The following is a 23,346-nucleotide window of genomic DNA, read 5'->3' as shown; positions in this document are numbered from 1 at the left end:
TACACCTAAGAGCAGCTGCCTCTCACTAATTACATCAGTGGAGATGAGAGAAAGATGACTCAGAAAGAGAGTTGCTACAGAAGTAGTGAATATCTACACAATACAGGGAGAAAGCAAGCCCTAGAGAGCATCATGAAGGAGGAAGCAGGATAGCTTGAGCAAACCTAGGAGAGTTGGGGCATTGCAAATCCTTAAAAACAACTTGTACCCATTAAATTTGTTGGTTCAGGGTCAGGCTAGAAGCTCCAGTTTTACGACCCATTGAAGGGTTAATGCAGCCATAATAGGGAAAGTGGAGATGTGTCCGCAGGCGGGGCTCCCTGCTTGGGCTGAACGTGCTTGCAGGTGAGGCGTTCTGCCAAGGAGTCTGGACATAGCCTTGAGTTTAATGGTCCCTTGCAAACGAGGGAACATTCCCTTCTTATGATAAGAGGGGAAAAAAGGGGGCTCTGGACAGACTCTGCAGTAAGCAGAAATTTCACTCCCTTTCACTCCCTTTTGCTGTACGATAACATTTATGCACATGCGCTATACTGAAAAGGCTTGGTCATACAGTCTGGAATTCTGCCCAGGGGGGCTATATAAAAGTAAACCACAAGCCTGCTTGCTTGCACAGTTCTTTTTCCTCTGGCCAGAGTGTCTGTCTCTTGTGTGTGTGTCTTGTTTTGTGTCATTTCACTCGTAATCTCCAAGATCTGGCGCCCAACGCGGGGCTCGAGTGAAACTGAAAGGGTGAGTAACCCAGGGGGGATTTTAAATCCATAGCAGGGGAACTTTTGGGAAAATCATGGGGAATTCCTCACCCTAGCAGGGGAGCTTTCAGAAAATCATGGGGAATTCCTCATCATCATTACGGACACAATACATGGAGTTAGTCAAAGGACTTCTCCACTCCATAGGCGTTAAGGTCTTGACTCGTTGATTGAGTGAGCTCTTTTGCTTGGTGGAGAAATATTGTCATTGGTTTCAATATCAAACTAAGTTACAGTTAAATTTGAAGGAATGGAAAATAATTCAAAAAGAATTGAGAAAGCAACATCAGAAGGGTAATGTGATCCCTTTGAAGTTATGGACTTTATGTAATGCTATAACACAGGCTTTGACTTTGCTATCTACTGATAATGAGACAAAATCTAATGGTTCAGTGAAGGAAGAGGCAATTTATGAGGATGTGCCAAACGTTGGTGGGGCTTCTGCATTGCCTGAAGGCAAGAAAACAGATGAGCTTCCTCCTGTAATTGGTGAAACATCTGATAGTTCAGAATCAGATTCGAAGGGTTTCTTCGGTTTCATCAGAGGATGGCAAAGAGATTAAAGAAATGACCCATCTATTCCAGGAATGGTGGAAATCCCGTAGGGAGGAGAAGAAATCTGTGCCTTCTGCTCCTCCTTATGCTTCTCTTTTCCCCACTGCGGTTGGTCGGCCCAGTGTGGGCAGGGAACATTGTCGGTTCTCCTTTCCTTTGTCTATGCTTCATGATGATGACTTGCCTGCTCCCCCTAGTGGTTTTATCGATCCTCCACAATTATTTCCCATCCAGAGACAGCAAGATGACAACGTGATAAATATTCAATACACTCCTTTGGAATATAAATTTTTTAAAGATATTAAAGCTGCAGTAGCGCAATACGGTCCTCAATCTCCCTTTGTTTTGGCTATGCTGGAATCATTGAGAAAAGGCAAATTAATCATTCCATTAGATTGGGAATCTATTGCCCAAGCTGTCTTGGAGAGTTCTCAATGGTTGCAACTTCGTAGCTAGTAGGAAGAAGAAGCTAGAAAGCAGGCTCAGATTAATGAAGGAAAGAATCCCCCTGGTCCTCTCGAGGACAAGTTAATGGGAGAGGGCCATTATCAGGCTTTAAGAGAACAGGCTCAATACTCTGATCAGGACTTACAACAAGTCCGCCAAGTCTTTTTACAAGCATGGCGTCGTGTAGTGCCTACTGGCCATGCCCAGCCCTCCTTAAGACAATGCAAGGCCCCAGTGAGCCATATACTGATTTTCTAGCAAGATTGAGAGTAGCTATGGAACGAGCTGTAGGGACGGATGAAATTTCAGAGGTATTATTACAAGCTTTAGCATTTGAAAGTGCAAATCCTGAATGCAAGCATATACTGGGACCATTAAAAGGACAGGGTGCATCTATAGCTGAATATATCAGAGCCTGCTCAGGAGTAGGAGGAACAGAGCATCAGGCTAATGTCTTTGCTACAGCCTTGGCCAGAGCTATGAAACCACAAAAGGGAGGTAACTGCTTCCATTGTGGAAAACCTGGTCATATGAGAAGAGAATGTCAGAAATTAAAAGCTGAGCAAGGTGCAATTCCTAAAGACAGATCTTTTGCTGGGAGGAATAAGACTCCTCCTGGACCTTGCCATTGATGCAGGAAGGGGCTTCATTGGACTAATGAGTGCAAATCTAAAACAGGCAAAATGGGCAACCCAATACCGGGAAACTGTCTTGCGGGCCTAAGTCCTTGGGGCCCAGGAACAATACTGGGGACTTTTCCTCCCTGTTCTCCTGCTGTCCCGCCTACACCAACCCTGTTCCCTCCCAGAAACAGTTACCAGTCAGTGCCTCATTAAAAGGACCTCAAATGATGATTTCAGACTTGCGGTTTGCTACTTCAGGGAGTGCTGCTGCTGATTTGCCACTAGCTGAGAATGTTCTTTTGTCACCAGGAGGAGGCATTTACAAATTAAAAACAAATGTATTTGGACCACTGCCTAAAGGCACCTTTGGCTTAATATTAGGCCATAACAGTGCGGCTTTGAGAGGTCTAACCATAGTTCCTGGGGTAATAGACTCCGACTATGTTGGGGAAATTTTGATTATGGTTTCTACTTCTACCACGCTTTCATTATTAGCTGGGGAACGTATTGCTCAAATACTTCTCCTACCTTATCATCCCTTTTTGGCTCTTCCTAATGAAAGAACAGGAGAATTTGGAAGTACTGGGCTACATATATTTTGGAAAATGCTTATCAAAGATTCTCACCCTGTTCTCTCCTTGATTATACAAGGAAAAAACTTTGAGAGACTAGTAGACACAGGGGCAGATGTTTCAGTTATTTCTTCTCAACAATGACCCCAAGATTGGAAAAAAGAAAAAAGCCCTCTAATGCTGATGGGACTGGGCTCTATTGCAGATGTCTGGAAGAGTACCCATCCCTTGCAATGCCAATTCCATAATGGAAGATCAGTGTCTGTTACCTTTTATATTGTAAACATACCTATTAATATTTGGGGAAGAGATCTTCTCTCTCCTTTGGGGGCTTTTGTAACCATTCCACTGGAAAACTAGTAACCACTGCTCAAATTCCTCAAGCACTCCCATTAAAATGGTTAACTAATACTCCAAAATGGGTTGAGCAGTGGCCATTACCACAAATGAAGCTCGAGGCATTAGAACAATTAGTACAAGAACAACTCCAACTTGGTCATATAGAGCCCTCTACCTCTCCCTGAAATTCTCCTGTTTTTGTTATAAAAAAGAAATCTGGAAAATGGAGAATGTTAACTGATTTACGAGAAGTTAATAAATGTATTGAACCTATGGGAGCATTACAATTGGGACTCCCCTCTCCAGCTCTTATTCCTCCGAATTGGTCCTTAATGGTGCTAGATCTTAAGGACTGTTTTTCTGCCACTCCCCTACAATTGCAAGATAGAGATAAATTTGCTTTTACAATTCCTGTTCTTAATCATGCTCAGCCTGTTAAGCGTTATCAATGGACAGTCTTACCACAGGGAATGACAAATAGTCCTACCTTATGCCAAGAATTCGTAGCTCACTCTTTACAATCCCTCCGTCAAGAATACCCCAATTATATTCTATATTATTATATGGATGATCTATTAGCAGCTCCTAGTATTGCCGAACATGATAAATTCTTTCTAAAAGTACAGGAGGTTTTAAAACTATACAATTTACAAATAGCCCCAGAAAAAATTCAAAAAGACTTTCCTATTTAGTATTTAGGAACAGTATTGGAACAACATAGAATAAGGCCACAAAAGTTGCAAGTCAGAAGAGACCACCTCAAAACCTTAAATGATTTTCAAAAGTTATTGGGAGATATCAATTGGCTACGCCCGGTACTTGGGATTCCTACTTATCAATTATGACATTTGTTTTCTACTTTAGAGGGAAATACAGCTCTGGATAGCCCCCAAACTTTAACCCCATTGGCCTTACAGGAACTTCAATTTGTTGAGCAACGACTAAATGACGGTTTTTTGACTTACTTACATGCATCTCAACCTATTTCGTTTATAATATTTCATACCCCTTATTCTCCATCTGGTGTAATTGCTCAAGAAAAAGGATTAATAGAATGGGTTTTCTTACCTAACAGCTTTTCCAAAAAATTGGCTACATATATGGATAAATTAGCCTTCCTTATACAGAAAGGTCGCCATCGTATTTTACAATTGTCAGGATATGAACCATACCAGATTGTTACTCAATTAACAGCTGCTCAAATATCTCAATGTTTACAATTTAATGAAAACTGGCAAATTTCTCTTGCCTCATTTCCTGGTTCATTTTCTAATCATTATCCGTCATCTAAATTGATTGATTTTCTCCGGACTAACTCTATGATATCTCAATCCCCTTCTGCCCTTCTTGGACCCTTATTATTTGGAAATGCTACAATTGATGCCTTACTTTATCCTATAGAAGCAGCAAAACAAGAACATCTCTTACAGCATACCAATTCCAAAGAGTTACAAAAATGTCATGCTATTACTTGAAAACAAGCTCAAAATATTGTTTGTTCTTGTTCCATATGTACACCCTTTGCTTTACCGTTTACCTCACCAGGTGTCAACGTAAGAGGACAACAAGCAAATCAAATATGGCATATGGATATAATTTACATTTCTTCTTTCAGACAACAAAAATGTGTGCATCATACTATAGATACTTGCACACATTTTCAATGGGCCACTGCATTACATTCTGAAAAGGCTGACGTTGTTATTACTCATTTGTTATCTTGTTTTGCAATTATGGGATTACCTATTGAATTGAAAACTGATAATGCACCTGCCTAACAATCCGCAAAATTAGCTCACTTTTTATCCCAATATCATATAACTCATACTTTGGGTATTCCTTATAATAGTCAAGGGCAAGCTATCATTGAAAGAGCTAATCGTACCTTGCGTGAATATCTTGAAAAAATAAAAAAGGGGGAACAGGAGAGATTTATGAAACCTAAAGACATTTTGAATAAAACCTTACTTACCCTAAATTTTTTGAATATTTGGAGCAAGGGAAATCTATCAGCAGCAGAGTTGCATTTTCAAGGGAAAGAAGAAAACAAGAAGATCTTGAATACGCCTATTTGATATAAAGATAAAGAGAAAGGCTAAATCCCAGCATCATTAATATATCTGGGACGAGGGTATGCTTTCATTTCTGTTAATAATTACAGGTTTTGGACCCCAGCGAGATTAATCAAAATCAACAATGGCTGATCCCTTTGTTCAAAAATTCGAAGAGCTTACTATGCAGAGAAGCTTTACTTTTCATACAAGGGAAGCAACACCTCCTACGTGGGGTCAAATGAAGAAGTTGACCCAAGAAGCAGAAAAAACGTTAATGAAAGCGGGACAACCTCTGAATCCTACCAATCTTTTGCTTGCCATGATGGCGGTGGTGACACATCAGGTAATCGGTGTATCGGTAAGTAATCATACATATTGGGCATATATACCTAATCCCCCATTGGTAAGAGTAGTTTCCTGGGGGGAGCCAAAAGTGCAGGTATGCACTAATGAGACCGCCTTCTTTCCCCCACCAGCTTGCGGGGGACTAGAACAACTATCTCATCATAAACAACAATATAATATTAGTAATTTGACTATTGCAGTGGAAGGTATTCCTTTGTGCATAGGAGGACACCCCTTTTGTCTGTCCACCAAGGAACATTCTCATCATTCCTATAATACATGGGGGGTAAAATACAATAATTATCATTTTGCTACTTTTACTGTGCTTGTTTCCACCAGGGGCTTTAACACCTCAACAGAACCGATAGACATTCATAATGGAATATATATGTCACTATGTCCTGTTAACTTTTTTGCTCCTTCTCTAGAATCTTTGGAATGGGAATGTTGCCGAGGTCACTGACCCTTTAAAGTCATGAATTATTCTAGGTCTATCATTGTAGATTGGAGTCCAGATCATGGGCAATTCTTAGAAAAATGGTCGAATAAATCTCTTAGGTGGCATCATGCAAATGGCACTTTGATGGGCAATGGAAATGAAATAATTAAATGGCAGCAATTTGCACTTGTCCCTCCTCAATTACAATTGCAGGGATATCCACACATTCAAGGGGATATTTGGAAACTGTGGGCAGTTTCTGGTAATCTCACTGTCCGGTCAGGAAACTATACTTTGGATAGTGGCGACTCTTCGGGTCCATTTCATGTTAATTTACATGTTAATAAATCTTATTCTGCAATGGCATGTGTAAAATATCCTTTTGCATTGTTATATGGGAATTGGACCTGGAATAATACTGTGGGGTCTATGTCATGTGATTATTGTAATCTAACTCAACGTGTAAATCAGTCTTGGTGGAAAGAATTTGAAAGATGAGCCTGTAACTCCAATTTTTTGTTAGTAACTGTTAAAGCTCAGACAGAAGTATGGTTGCCTATAAATCTGACTAGGCCATGGTCAGATTCTTTTGCTGTTTCTCATCTAGTAACCGCTCTACAGACTTTGCTGCATCGATCTCGACGTATGCTTGGTGTGGTCATTGCTTTGATTCTAGCAGTTGCATCAATAACTGCAACAGTGGCAGTGGCAGGCCTCACGTTACACCAAGAAATTCAAACAGTTGATTTTGTTCGGGACTGGCATAAAGACTCTCATTTGTTATGGCAACAACAGTGAGATTTGGATGCACAACTTGCTACCGACTTGCTCAATCTTCAACACACCGTTTCCTGGCTTGGAGCTCAATTAACTGTTTTATCTACACGAAGTGTATTGAAATGCGATTGGAATTCTCAGTTTTGTATAACACCTGTACCATTTAACATGAGTGAGGGATGGGAAAGAGTAAAACGATCTTTGACTGGACATCAAAATCTCACTATGAAGATTATGGACCTGGAACAACAAATTTTGTCTACTTTTAGCAGGACTTTACCTGACATTGCAGGGTCTGATTTGTTGAAAAGTCTTCAAGAAGGGTTGAATAACTTAAATCCATTAGGACATGTATCCACACTAATTGGGACTACCTTTGGGAACACTATGTTTATATTACTTTTATGTTGTGTTGCTTTTCTAGTCTTCCAGCGATGGTGGAAAAGGAAACAACTAAAGCGCGAAGCAGAGAAGATCCAGACCTTGCTACAATTTATTAAAGCAAATAAAAAAGGGGGGGATGAAGGGTTAATGCAGCCATAATAGGGAAAGTGGAGATGTGTCTGCAGGTGGGGCTCTCTGCTTGGGCTGAACGTGCTTGCAGGTGAGGCGTTCTGCCAAGGAGCCTGGACACAGCCTTGAGTTTAATGGTCCCTTGCAAACGAGGAAACATTCCCTTCTTATGATAAGAGGAAAAAAAGGGGCTCTGGACAGACTCTGCAGTAAGCAGAAATTTCACTCCTTTTCACTCCCTTTGCTGTACGATAACATTTATGCACATGCGCTATACTGAAAAGGCTTGGTCATACAGTCTGGAATTCTGCCCAGGGGGGCTATATAAAAGTAAACCGCAAGCCTGCTTGCTTGCGCAGTTCTTTTTCCTCTGGCCAGAGTATCTGTCTCTTGTGTGTGTGTGTCTTGTTTTGTGTCATTTCACTCGTAATCTCCAATACCCATTGCATAATAATGGGGAGAAGTGTGCACCCTTTGAACGTGTTTGGCTCCAAACACACCAAACCACACTCATTCATTGTCTCTTGAAACCACTGCTTTCTCTCATTCCATTCCAGGGAGTTTGCAACCACAATGCCTTCACCAGGAGTATAGCCACTCCCTAATTCTACCTCTAGGGCAGGTACCATCATATTCATTGTTATATTCTATCAGTAGCCTAAAGCAAGTACAGAATAAACCATATTAGATAGGATGCTTTTGACTATAAGTAATCTCTAAGCTCAACTCAAACTGGCACATAAATTAAAATACTCATTATCTCACATATCTAGGTGTCCAGAGGTTGTAAGAGCCCCAAATCTCAATGATTCTCTGAGCTTTGCTTTTCTCAAAATGTTGGATACACCCACAAGTTGAAAGGATGGTTTCTGGCTTATAAGCCAGGCCAGAAAATGTCCAGAGAAAACAGCAGACCTCTCTTCCAGTGCTCTTTGAGGAATAAGGAAACCTTTCACAGAAGTCTCCCAGGAGCTACCTCCAATGTCTCTATTGCAACAATTGGATTATGAGCCCATTCATCGACTAGCCACTCGCAAGGAGGATGGGGTTATCCTGACTGGTTTAAACAGTTTAGGCTCCACCCTTTGGAAGTGGGAATGGGACCACCTACCTGAGTAACAACAAGTGTGTACTAAAACACAAACTCAGATTCTGCTATCCAGGTAAAGGAAGATAATGGATAATAAATAGACAACTGATAAAATGATCAGTACATTTGCCTCCACAAAGTTGTTGATTGAATAAATGAGTAAACAAAAGAGATGTGTTCATTTTATTTTACTATTTTATGCCTTAGTTGTTCCTAAACAGAGGGTAGGAAATAAATCTAAGGACATTAATTTATGTTCTACAATAATGTAAGAACAATGCTGGTCAGATTCAAACCACTGTTAGCAGAACATGACAATTCTAAATATTTATGTTCATTTGTCAATGTTGATATTTCTTACCAAGATTCTCCATATCATTTCTATACTGGCATAGTAACTTCCCGATAGTAGTTCACCCAGTGTAATCTAGATTGCAGAGGAAACTAATAATCACATTTTTTTCCATAGGAATTTTGATGAAGTACTATCATAGCTAGGAGAAGGCAATGGCACCCCACTCCAGTACTCTTGCCTGGAAAATCCCATGGACGGAGGAGGCTGTGGGCTGCAGTCCATGGGATCGCTAAGAGTCGGACACGACTGAAGCGACTTAGCAGCAGCAGCAGCAACAACAACTATAATAGCTAACATGCCCATTAGAGTTTTAGATGCTCAATAAGACTTTAATTTTTCATGGAGTGTGAATACTTCAAAAACTTAGCAACCAGTCAACTATTGATCAACCCCAAAATTCACATTGGCTTATTCATTCATCTCATGACCACTTAAAATTTATTTGAATATGATATCTTTTCAGGATTATATGGAATTGTTGTTCAGTTGCTAAGTCATGTCTTACTCTTTGTGACCCCATGGACTGCAGCACTCCAGGCTTCCCTGTCCTTCAATATCTCCCAAAGTTTGCTCAAATTCATGCCCATTGACTTGGTAATGATGTCATCTAACAATCTAAGTAAATCTATTTTTAAAGATCAAAGTTAAGTGATGGCTATTTGGGAAAAAATATAGTTTGTTAAACATAAATAACCAAACACTGCTGCTACTGCTGCTGCTAAGTCGCTTCAGTCATGTCCAACTCTGTGCGACCACATAGATGGCAGCCCACCAAGCTCCCCTGTCCCTGGGATTCTCCAGGCAAGGACACTGGAGTGGGTTGCCATTTCCCTCTCCAATGCATGAAAGTGAAAAGTGAAAGTGAAGTTGCTCAGTCATGTCCGACTCGTAGTGACCCCATGGACTGGAGCCCACCAGGCTCCTCCATCCATGGGATTTTCCAGGCAAGAGTACTGGAGTGGGTTGCCATTGCCTTCTCTGAACCAAACACTAGAAGAGAATTTAGCCCTTTTGTTGCACTCTTTATCCACCAATCCCCCTTCAAAACCAAAGTACAATAATTGACAGTGTGTGCAATCCTTTCCTATATATATAATGCATCTGTAAGTCAACTGTATGAAAATTCAGTTGCTGCCTGAAAGTGGGATGATGTCCGCTACAAGAAAGCCAAAAAAATATTAAAAATCCCTAATCACACCTCTCCCTTTAGACATACTGCCAACATTTGTACATGTTCTTTCCTTCAAAGCTGAACACTGAACACCACAAGGAACACACATGAAAAATAAAGATTAGTCACTTTCACCATGCTTGATGAGTTCCATCTTTTTCTAATTGGAGGTCACACACTGCGACCCAAGATAATTTTTGGCAGAGTGTTTAAGAACTTGTATGCCCTTAAGTAGTTTGAACTTGTATGCCCTTAAGTAGTTTGTGCACTTTCCATTTCAGTTGTTAGCTGCCTGGGCCTTGAAGGTATTTGTGCTTGTTCTCCTAGAAATTATTTCAAGCTTATGCAACTTATGCTTGCACTTAATACTAAAAGAACTTTTTTCCATTTTCCACTTAATTGGTTAAAAAAACAGACAAATTGCAATGTAATATTGAAATACTTTCATAAACATGGCTGCTTAAAGATTCAGTGCTGTGAATCTGGACTATTGCTTGACAAGCAGACTACTACTGAAAACTCAAATTGTTATTTTTTAATCAGCTGGTGTTTGAAAGTTTAAATTTAGAATGCTAGGACTGGGTCATCAATTTATAATGAACAAAATACAAGCTGTTGGAAAGTCAAACTTCAGAAAGTTGAGAATGACTGACTCGCTAACTATAGTAATTGTTTTGGCTTGAATTTTAGTTCAGTCCCGCTCTTTGACTTGAAGAGAGCTTGGAGCTCCAGTCAGGCCCCACTACGGAGGAGGAGGTGGGAAGACTCTGCCAACTAACCCTGGCCTCTAAGAGCAGCTTCAAGGGCCACACTCAGTGACCTTGATGAGCATTCCTGGCAGCTGGTGACATGATGGCTGAGTGCCTAGCACTTCCTGAAGAAGCTAGATCAGCTTGGGAGGTAATCAGTCCCTCACATGGCAGGACAATGTGTGTGAGTTCTGGGGAATGCACGCAGGACCTTAGGAGGAATGTTGATCTAGGGCACTTTACAAAGGATCCTGCCCAAGAGGGCAGTTTGCCAAGGCAAGGGATGCTCAGATGTGAAAGCGACTGGGATACAAGGTTAGGGGAGGTCTGGAGTAGCCAGCAAAGAGGAATCAGAGTTGGAGAAACCTAGCAGAGGGGACTTCTGAATAACCCAATGGGAGAAAACAATAAACTCTGAACATTGTTAATATCAGTGGGTGCAAACTGAAAAATAACTTTGCTTTTCCTTGGCCTTTCCACTGCCTCTACACTTCTCCATTCCATACTCACTTGTGAAGGCTGGGGTAGAGGTACGAGGCAAGAAAGCAACCAGCCACATCCCCTTGCTAATGAAGAAGGCAGATAGATGGCCATCCGCAGTCAGCCCTAGCTGAATAAGGAGAGATGGGGGATGTCTCATTTATGAATTAACATATTCATCTCCACATTCTCATTTCTGAACTGAGCCTAAGACTGTGGCTTAAAATGGACTGAAAGTTCCTGGACAACAAAAGAGAGAGAGGGAAAAAGTCACGAGCCTGCACAAGTTTTCTTCCAGGAAGCTGGGAAGCAGCAGCTTACATTGAACAGTTCTGAAAGAACATGGGAAGAAAAAGTAAAGCTCCCATCTGACAACATCTCACAAATTGACCTATTCAATATGCATGTGTGCAAAGTCGCCTCAATTGTTTCTGGCTGTTTGCGACCCTGTGGACTGTAGCCCGCCAGGCTCCTCTGCCCATGAGGATTCTCCAGAATGCTGGAGTCGTAGCCATTCCCTCCTCCAGGGGAGCTTCCCAACCCTGGGATCAAACCCACGTTTCTTTAGTCTTCAGGGTTGGCGGGCAGATTCTCTACCACTAGCGCTATACCACTTTGTATATACATATAGTTTCTTACCTATATTAAAATTAGGATTATAAAATATTAATACTTTTAATGACCAGTTCTATTAAAAACATGAAATTAAGATTGTAGTTTAATCATAGAGCCACGTAAAGATCAAATATCACACTACCTTGTTATGATGTAGCCATAAGTATTTTAATTTTTTAAACCTGGAAAGATCAATGACCTCTGTGAGCTCCCTGGAAAGGAAAAGAGAAAGTGAATGTTAGCAACAATTAATTTATTCATGTCTAAAGTTGCTTATATAGTATGACTTGGGGAGAATTGAAAAGGCCTCTTTCTGTCCTTTCAAAATTATTGGCACATTTATACAGGCTAATTTCCTACATTCCTCCTTTAAAACTTCATTCTTGGATTAAGATTTTTGTCAGCCAGTTAAAGCAAATACTAAAAGGAGGAAATTTATCACGTTAGTAGAATTTATACCTCATTACGACTGAATTTATTGGGACCTTCATTTTAAACGACTTCACCGAGGAGAGGCCAGAGGAACAAAAGTAAGAGCAGAAGACGCCAGACTTAAGGTCAATGTGGGAAACAGCATCGGCTCCTGCTTCAGGGCTGCCTACACGGTCTTTAGTTTGAGGTTGTCCAGATCTTGGCCAAACTGGATTTAAGACATGGAAACTGCAGGACCTGAAGAGGCAGAGAGTGAGTGAAGTGTTTTATTCTCCCATTGTTGTTTATCATATGTGTGTGTGCTAAGTCACTTCAGTCATGTCCAACTCTTGTGACCTCATGGACTGTAGCCCACCAGGCTTCTCTGTCCATGGGATTCTTTACCACTGAGTCACTAGATATTTTTAGTATTTTTAATATTTTTAATATTAAAGGTGGCAAAATATTTTTAATATTTTGCCACCTTTATGTTCACTCTCTTATCTGTATACACAATTTACTTATTTGCTAGTTGATAAGTTTCTCAGTGAATCGTTTGAAAATAAGTTGCAGACATGACTCCAGGGCTTTGATTCATAAATACTTCAGCACACGCATCCCTCAAACAAGGACATTCTCCTGCTTAACCACCATACCAATATCAAACCTAAGAAAATTAAAATTGAATTAAACGATATCATCTAATACACTGCTATTCATATTCAAATTGTTCCTGTTGTCCCTACTTTTTTTTTTTTTTTTTTTTTTACAGATTTTTTGCTTGTTTAAACCCAGAATTGCATCAACATTGATGCACTGGTATAACCCATTTCAGTTGGTATAACCCATTGTTTGTTGTTTAGTTGCTAAGTTGTGTCCGACTGTTTGTGATCCCATGGACTGCAGCATGCCAGGCTTCCCTGTCCTTCACTATCTCCCAGAGTTTGCTCAGATTCATGGCCATTGAGTTGGTGATGCCATCCAATTATCTCTTCTGCCTCCACCCCCGACCTCTTTCCTCCTGCCCTCAATCTTTCCCAGCATCATGGTCTTTTCCAACAAGCTGGCTTTTCCCATCAGGTGACCAAAGTATTGGAGCTTCAGCGTCAGTATCAGTCTTTCCAATGAATATTCAGGGTTGATTTCCTTTAGGATTGACTGGTTTGATCTCCTTCCAATGAATATTCAGGGCAGTCCAAGGGACTCTCATGAGTCTCACAATATGAAGGCATCAATTCTTTGGACTCAGCCTTCTTTATCACCCAACTCTCACATCCATACATGACTACTAGAAAAACTATAGCTTTCACTATACAGACCTTTTTTGGCAAAGTAATATCTTGCTTTTTAATATGCTATCTAACTTGGTCATAACTTTTCTTCCATGGAGCAAGCGTCTTTTAATTTCATGGCTACAGTCACCATCTGCAGTGATTTTGGAGCCCAAGAAAATAAAATCTGTCACTCTTTCCACTTTTTCCGCATCTATTTGCCATGAAGTGATGGCACTGGATGTCATGATTTTAGTTTTCTGAATGTTGAGTTTTAAGCCAGATATTTCACTCTCCTCTTTCACCCTCATAAGAGGCTCTTTAGTTTCTCTTCATTTTCTGCCATTAGCGTGGTATCATCTGCATTACCACGTTACCACGTGGTATCTGAAGTTGCTGATATTTCTCCCAGCAATCTTGATTTCAGCCTGGGGTTCATTCAGCATAGCAGTTTGCATGATATACTCTGTATAATCCATTAGTTTTCCTAAATTAAAAATAGTCACCTTCTCTCCTTTATTGCCTTCAACGTTTACTTTCTGAAGAGTCCAGGACAGTTGTCTGATGGAATTTCTCACATTCTTGATGGGTCTTATTGTTATCTCATGATTAAATTTAAATACAATCATTTTAAAATTACAACAGTGGGTAATTACTACACCACATCAGGAGGCAAAATGATGCCACTTTGCCCCACTGTTTGTGAAGGTTGTGTGTGTGTGTGTGCTCAGTCACTAAGTCGTGTTCAACACTTTGCAATCCCATGGACTGTAGCCCTATAGGCTCCTCTCTGCATGGGAGTCTCCAGGCAAAAATACTGGAGTGGGCTGCCATACCCAACTCCAAGGGATCTTCCTGACCCAGGGATCTCTTCTTTACCACTGAGCCACCTGTTCACCCTGTTGGTGAAGCTAAGTTCAGTGACTTGGTTAAGGCTGTATTTTCCAGTTCTTTTCATTGTGAAAGTCTTTACAAATTTTATCATTGAAAAGCAATATCTGGGGCAAATTTCTGAGTGATTTGACACTGGACATACTGCAAAATGATCATCAGATGAAATCCAGTTGCTGAAACCATACAAAGTTAATACAATATTATTAACTGTATTCTCATACATTCCATCCCCAACACTTACTTATTTTACAACTGAAAGTTTGTACCTCTTGATCACGTTCACCTATTTCATGCCTTACCCCCAAATCCCTCTCCCCTCTGGTAACTGTCAACCTGCAGAGAACAGATTGGTGGTTCTCAATAACTATTTATTCAATGGCTTTAGCTTTGATTAACCATATTGACCTGAATCAGTACGTTTGGGATTATGAAATGGCAATTTTTCTAATCCTCTCATTCTTTTTACATTTATTAGTTGGTACTTGGTAAAAAAAGATCTGCTTCTCCCTTTTTCTTTCTCTCATTCCTTCTCATCTTCATCCTTCTCAGATGTGAAGACTTTTTTCTTAATCTGTTATCAATTAAAAAAAAATTATTCTCAGGTTATCCCAAACAGAAGGCTTTTCAAGTAGACCACCTTGTCCTTTTGACAGGTGCCATTAGTCTTCAAGTACTTCCCTGACACAACAAAATATTCTGGGTTCCTTCAAAGCAACTAGTAATATATTTGTATATATAATGCAGTCTCCTCTTTCACTGAAGATGTGTAGCTAATTTTGGACACTGACACACTCATCGCACTGGACAACAAGGGTGGTACGTCAGCTCCACTTTTTTCCTGTGAAAAATAAAGCAGCCAGTACATGGGAGCAGAGAAACTCAAGCCTCATTTAGAGTGTTTCTACAAGGATTCCCAGAAAAGTTATTTTCATATATTAATTGCTATAAAATATCAACTTTGTCACATCATCGTCAAATTAATCTTCTTGTAATAGTTGTACTGACACTCTGCTATAGATAATATAATAAAATGGCTCACTTTTGAGGAGGATTTAACTTAAGTCAGAAAGGTTTATTTTGCATATAAATTTATCCTAAATTAATAACAGGCTATTACATTTTAAGGTGAAGCTAGTGGAAGACAATGATAGAAACTCTACTACTGGAGGTGGTCCTAAGATGGCAGAGGAATAGAACAGGGAGAACACTGTCTCCCCCACAAATTCATCAAAGGAACATTTGAACGCTGAGTAAATTCCACAAAACAACTCCTGAATGCCGGCAGAGGACATCAGGCACCCAGAAAAGCAGCCCATTGTCTTCAAAAGGAGGTAGGAAAAAGTATAAAAGACAAAAAAAGAGACAAAAGAGGTAGGGACTGAGCTCCATCCTGGGAAGGGAGTCTTAAAAAAGAGAGAAGTTTCCAAACACCAGGAAGCACTCTCACTGCCGAGTCTGTGGTGAGCCTTGGAACCATAGAGGGCAACATAATTGGGAGGAAAAATAAATTCATAACTAAAACCCACAGATTACGTGCCCAACGGTAACTCCCCCAGCGGAGAAGCAGCGCAGACGCCTGCATCCGCCACTAGCAAGCGGGGGCTGGGCAGGGAGGTGGGGGCTGCTTTGCTTAGACTAAGGACGGGCCTGAATGCCCGGAGGGCAATCTGAGGGAACTAACTTGGGCTAGCAAACCAGACTGTGGGATAACTACCACGGGAAAAGCCCTAACCTAAGACACCGTCAGGCCCACACACAGAACAAAGGACTGAACAGAGCTAGCCAGCTACGGTCCAGCCCATCCCCCGCCGGAGATAGGCAGGCGAGGGCAGCCAGAGCCAGAAGGTGGCATTCACAGCCCCAGAGAGGCATTATCTACCAAACTGTAAGCAGGCTTCATCACTAACCAAGACTTCTTGGGATTCTGGACGGTCAACATCCGCCTGAGAAGGTGCACTGGTTGTACACCCAGAAAATCGATTGGCAGGGACAGGGGAGGCGATAAATTGCAGCGACCATGCTCACCAAACACCTGGTCACCTGAGCTGCTCGGATCTGGGAAGAGAACAAAATGCAGGCCCAACTGAGTCTGCGCCTCTGAGGACTACCCGAGTACCTGAACCTGAGGAGCTTAGACCTGGGAAGTGCATACAACCCAGGGCCGTCCTCAGACAGTTCCCAGCAGAGCAACCTAGAGCCTAAGCAGTGTAGACAGGGAAAGCATACATGCTGTGAGCGGGGGCAAACCCAGTGTGGCCGAGACACTGCAAACACATGCCAGTGTTATTTGTTTGCAGCGTCCCTCCCTCCCCACAAGGCTTCCCTGGTGGCTCAGATGGTAAATTGTCTGCCTGCAACACGGGAGACCCAGGTTCGATTCCTGGGTCGGGAAGATCCTCTGGAGAAGGAAATGGCAACCCACTCCAGCACTCTTGCCTGGAAAATCCCATGGATGGAGGAGCCTGATAGGCTACAGTCCATGGGGTCGCAAAGAGTCAGACACTACTGAGTGACTTCACTTTCACTTTTCTTTTCTTTCCCTCCCCACAGCACGACTGAACAAGTGAGCCTAAAAAAGTGTGCAACATCGCCCCCTTGTGTCAGGGCGGAAAGCAAACAGAAGAAGTTAAACAGAGGGAACCTCCTTGGAAATGACAGGTGAAACAGATTAAAACCCTGTAGTTAGTAGTGACTACATAGGAAGGGGCCTATAGATCTTGAGCAATATAAGCTGGATCAAGGAACTATCTGAAAATGAACTGACTCCACACTGCCCACAACAACACCAGAGAAAGTTCTGAATATATTTTTACTAACATTCTTTAATTAAAAAATTTTTTTTTATTTCTATGTCCTCTATTACACCTTTAATTTTCATTTTTATGACCTACTATTACTTTGTATAAAAAAGAGATCCTATTTTTTAAAGCAAGCTTCATATATATATATATTTTATAATTTTTGTGACTTTTTTTTTTCTTTTTTGTTAATATGGTATTTTTGAAAATCCAACTTCTACTCTAGACTTTTAATCTTTGCTTTTTGGTATTTGTTATCAATTTTGTACCTTTAAGAATCCAATCTTCAGTACCCATTTTTACTGGGAACGAGATGACTGGCTTGACCACTCTCTCCCCCTTTGGACTCTCCTTTTTCTCCACCAGGTCACCTCTATCTCCTCCCTCCCCCTTCTCTTCTCTACCCAACTCTGTGAATCTCTATGTGTGTTCTGGACCGTGGAGAACACTTAGGGAACTGATTACTGGCTGTATCTGTCTGGCACATTTTGATTCCCCCCTTTATCCTCCTGGCCACCTGTCTCCTTCCTCCCTCTTCTCTTCTCTGTATAACTCTGTGAACATCTCTGAGTGGTCCAGACTGTGGAGTACACATAAGGAAGTGATTTCTAGCTAGCTTGCTCTCTCCTCTTCTGATCCCACCGCATCTCATTCCAGTCACCTCTAACTCCCCCCTCCCTCTTCTTTTCTCCATGTAACTCTGTGAACCTCTCTGGGTGTCCCTCACTGTGGAGAAACTTTTCATCTTTAACCTAGATGTTTTATCAATGGTGCTGTATAGATGGAGAAGACTTGAGGGTACTGTAAAAATAAGACTGAAAACCAGAAGCAGGAGGCTTAAGTCCAAATCCTGAGAACACCAGAGAACTCCTGACTCCAGGGAACATTAATTGACAGCAGCTCATCAAACGCCTCCATACCTACACTGAAACCAAGCACCACCCAAGGACCAACAAGTTCCAGAGCAAGACATACCATGCAAATTCTCCAGCAACACAGGAACACAGCCCTGAGCTTCAATATACAGGCTGCCCAAAGTCACTCCAAACCCATTGATATCTCATAACTCATTACTGGACACTTCATTGCACTCCAGAGAGAAGAAATCCATCTCCACCCACCAGAACACTGACACAAGCTTCCCTAACCAGGAAACCTTGATAAGCCACCTGTATAACCCCACCCACAGCGAGGAACCTCCACAATAAAGAGAACTCCACAAACTGCCAGAATACAGAAAGGCCACCCCAAACACAGAAATATAAACAAGATGAAGAGACAGAGGAATAAGGAACAGGATAAATGTCCACCAAACCAAACAAAAGAGGAAGAGATAGGGAATCTACGAGATAAAGAATTCCAAATAATGATAGTGAAAATGATCCAAAATCTTGAAATCAAAATGGAATCACAGATAAATAGCCTGGAGACAAGGATTGAGAAGATGCAAGAAAGGTTTAACAAGGACCTAGAAGAAATAAAAAAGAGTCAGTATATAATGAATAATGCAATAAATGAGATCAAAAACACTCTGGAGGGAACAAATAGAATAACGGAGGCAGAAGATAAGATTAGTGAGGTAGAAGATAGAATGGTAGAAATAAACAAATCAGAGAGGAAAAAAGAAAAATGAATTAAAAGAAATGAGGACAATCTCAGAGACCTCTGGGACAATGTTAAATGCCCCAACATTTGAAGCATAGGAGTCCCAGAAGAAGAAGGCAAAAAGAAAGACCATGAGAAAATACTTGAGGAGATAATAGTTGAAAACTTCCCTCTAATGGGAGATAATAGTTGAAAACTTTCCTCTAATGGTGAGGAAATAATCACCCAAGTCCAAGAAACCCAGAGAGTCCCAAATAAGATAAACCCAAAGCAAAACACCCCAAGACACATATTAATCAAATTAACAGAGATCAAATACAAAGAACAAAGATTAAAAGCAGCAAGGGAAAAACAACAAATAACACACAAGGGGATTCCCTTTAAGGATAACAGCTGATCTTTCAATAGAAACTCTTCAGGCCAAGAGGGGATGGCAGGACATACTTAAAGTGATGAAAGAAAATAACCTACAGCCCAGATTACTGTACCCAGCAATGATCTCATTCAAATATGAAGGAGAAATCAAAAGCTTTCCAGACAAGCAAAAGCTGAGAGAATTCAGCACCACCAAACCGGCTCTCCAACAAATGCTAAAGGATCTTCTCTAGACAGGAAACACAAAAAGGGTGTATAAACTCGAACACAAAACAATAAATAAAATGGCAATGGGATCATACTTATCAATAATTACCTTAAACGTAAATGGGTTGAATGCCCCAACCAAAAGACTGGCTGAATGGATACAAAAATAAGACCCCTATATATGTTGTCTACAAGAAACCCACCTCTAAACAAGGGACACATACAGACTGAAAGTGAAGAGCTGGAAAAAGATATTCCACGCAAATAGAGACCAAAAGAAAGCAGGAGTAGCAATACTCATATCAGATAAAATAGACTTTAAAACAAAGGCTGTGAAAAGAGACAAAGAAGGACACTGCATAATGATCAAAGGATCAAAGGATCAAAGAAGATATAACAATTATAAATATATATGCAACCAACATAGGAGCACCGCAATATGTAAGACAAATGCTAACAAGTATGAGAGGGCAAATTAACAATAACACAATAATAGTGGGAGACTTTAATACCCCACTCACATCTATGGATAGATCAACTAAACAGAAAATTAACAAAGAAATGCAAACTTTAAATGATACAATAAACCAGTTAGACCTAATTGATATCTACAGGACATTTCACCCCAAAACAATGAATTTCACCTTTTTCTCAAATGCACATGGAACCTTCTCCAGGATAGATCACATCTTGGGCCATAAATCTAGCCTTGGTAAATTCAAAAGAATTGAAATCATTCCAAGTATCTTTTCTGACCACAATGCAGTAAGATTAGATCTCAATTCCAGGAGAAAAACTATTAAAAATTCCAAGATATGAAGGCTAAACAACACGCTGCTGAATAACCAACAAATCACAAAAAGAAATCAAAAGAGAAATCAAAATATGCATAGAAACAAATGAAAATGAAAACACAACAACCCAAAACCTGTGGGACACCGTAAAAGCAGTGCTAAGGGGAAGGTTCATAGCAATACAGGCATACCTCAAGAAACAAGAAAAAAGTCAAATAAACAACCTAACTCTACACCTAAAGCAACTAGAAAAGGAAGAAATGGAGAACTCCAGGGTTAGTAGAAGGGAAGAAATCTTAAAAATTAGGGCAGAAATAAATGCAAAAGAAACAAAAGAGACCATAGCAAAAATTAACAAAGCCAAAAGCTGGTTGTTTGAGAGGATAAATAAAATTGACAAACCATTAGCCAGACTCATCAAGAAACAAAGGGACAAAAATCAAATCAATAAAATTAGAAATGAAAATGGAGAGATCACAACAGACAACACAGAAATACAAAGGATCATAAGAGACTACTATCAGCAATTATATGCCAATAAAATGGACAACTTAGAAGAAATGGACAAATTCTTAGAAGAGTACAACTTTCCAAAACTGAACCAGGAAGAAATAGAAAATTTTAACAGACCCATCACAAGCATGGAAATTGAAACTGTAATCAGAAATCTTCCAGCAAACAAAAGCCCAGGTCTAGACGGCTTCACAGCTGAATTCTACCAAAAACTTAGAGAACAGCTAACACCTATCCTACTCAAACTCTTCCAGAAAATTGCATAGGAAGGTAAACTTCCAAACTCATTCTATGAGGCCACCATCACTCTAATACCAAAACCTGACAAAGATGCCACAATAAAAGAAAACTATAGGCCAATATCACTGATGAACATAGATGCAAAAATCCTTAACAAAATTCTAGCAATCAGAATCCAACAACACATTAAAAAGATCATACATCATGACCAAGTGGGCTTTATCCCAGGGATGCAAGGATTCTTCAATATCCACAAATCAATCAATGTAATACACTATATTAAAAAATTGAAAAATAAAAGCCATATGATTAACTAAATAGATGCAGAGAAAGCCTTTGACAAAATTCAACATCCATTTATGATAAAAACTCTCCAGAAAGCAGGCACAGAAGAACATACCTCAACATATTAAAAGCTATATATGACAAACCCACAGCAAACATTATCCTCAATGAAAAATTGAAAGCATTTCCCCTAAAGTCAGGAACAAGACAAGGGTGCCCACTCTCACCACTACTATTCAACATAGTTTTGGAAGTTTTGGCCACAGCAATCAGAGTAGAAAAAGAAACAAAAGGAATCCAAATTGGAAAAGAAGAAGTAAAACTCTCACTGTGTGCAGATGACATGATCCTCTACATAGAAAACCCTAAAGACCCCACCAGAAAATTACTAGAGCTAATCAATAAATATAAGTAAAGTTTCAGGATATAAAATCAACACACAGAAATCCCTTGCATTCCTATACACTACTAATGAGAAAATAGAAAGAGAAATTAAGGAAAAATTCCATTCACCATTGCAACGTAAAGAATAAAATATTTAGGAATATATCTACCTAAAGAAACAAAAGACCTATATATAGAAAACTATAAAACACTGGTGAAAGAAATCAAAGAGGACACTAATAGATGGAGAAATATACTGTGTTCATGGATCGGAAGAATCAATATAGTGGAAATGAGTATACTACCCAAAGCAATCTACAGATTCAATGCAATCCCTATCAAGCTACCAATGGTATTTTTCACAGAGCTAGAACAAATAATTTCACAATTTGTAAGGAAATACAAAAAACCTCGAATAGCCACAGAAATCATGAGAAAGAAGAATGGAACTGGAGGAATCAATATGCCTGACTTCAGGCTCTACTACAAAGCCACAGTCATCAAGACAGTATGGTACTGGCACAAAGACAGAAATATAGATCAATGGAACAAAATAGAAAGCCCAGAGATAAATCCACACACCTATGGACACCTTATCTTAAACAAAGGTGGCAAGAATATACAATGGAGAAAAGACAATCTCTTTAACAAGTGGTGCTGGGAAAACTGGTCAACCACTTGTAAAAGAATGAAACTAGAACACTTTCTAGCACCATACACAAAAATAAACTCAAAATGGATTAAAGATCTAAACGTAAGACCAGAAACTAGAAAACTCCTAGAGGAGAACATAGGCAAAACATTCTCCGACATAAATCACAGCAGGATCCTCTATGACCCACCTCCCAGAATATTGGAAATAAAAGCAAAAATAAACAAATGGGACCTAATTAAAATTAAAAGCTTCTGCACAACAAAGGAAACTATAAGCAAAGTGAAAAGACAGCCTTCTGAATGGGAGAAAATAATAGCAAATGAAGCAACTGACAAACAACTAATCTCAAAAATATACAAGCAGATCCTGCAGTTCAATTCCAGAAAAATAAACGACCCAATCAAAAAATGGGCCAAAGACCTAAACAGATATTTCTCCAAAGAAGACATACAGATGGCTAACAAACACATGAAAAGATGCTTAACATCACTCATTATCAGAGAAATGCAAATCAAAACCACAATGAGGTACCATTTCACACCAGTCAGAATGGCTGCTATCCAAAAGTCTACAAGCAATAAATGCTGGAGAAGGTGTGGAGAAAAGGGAACCCTCTTACACTGTTGGTGGGAATGCAAACTAGTACAGCCACTATGGAGAACAGTGTGGAGATTCCTTAAAAAACTGGAAATAGAACTGCCATATGACCCAGCAATCCCACTGCTGGGCATACACACAGAGGAAACCAGAATTGAAAGAGACACTTGTACCCCAATGTTCATCACAGCACTGTTTATAATAGCCAGGACACGGAAGCAACCTAGTTGTCCATCAGCAGACGAATGGATAAGAAAGCTGTGGTGCATATACACAATGGAGTATTACTTAGCCATTAAAAAAATACATTTGAATCAGTTCTAATGAGGTGGGTGAAACTGGAGCTGATTATACAGAGTGAAGTAAGCCAGAAAGAAAAACACCAATACAGTATACTAACACATATATATGGAATTTAGAAAGATGGTAATGATAACCCTG

At 40.1% G+C, this 23,346-nt stretch overlaps 1 protein-coding gene across 1 annotated transcript in view; it reads right to left on the bottom strand.

Annotated features, from left to right (window-relative positions):
• The window catches only part of LRRC72 (leucine rich repeat containing 72), an 80,616-nt gene that overhangs the window by 35,355 nt on the left and 21,915 nt on the right, over window positions 1-23,346 (bottom strand). The window contains exon 4 of the mRNA XM_040260952.1: window positions 12,019-12,088. Within this exon, the coding sequence (XP_040116886.1) occupies window positions 12,019-12,088 (70 nt within the window). The remainder of the gene's footprint in view (window positions 1-12,018; window positions 12,089-23,346) is intronic.

This window comes from Oryx dammah, unplaced genomic scaffold (genome assembly GCF_014754425.2).
Source record: "Oryx dammah isolate SB20612 unplaced genomic scaffold, SCBI_Odam_1.1 HiC_scaffold_18, whole genome shotgun sequence".
Classification (NCBI taxonomy): Eukaryota; Metazoa; Chordata; class Mammalia; order Artiodactyla; family Bovidae; genus Oryx; species Oryx dammah.
Note: the sequence above shows the minus strand (reverse complement) of the source record. Positions and strands in the feature narration are given on the sequence as shown.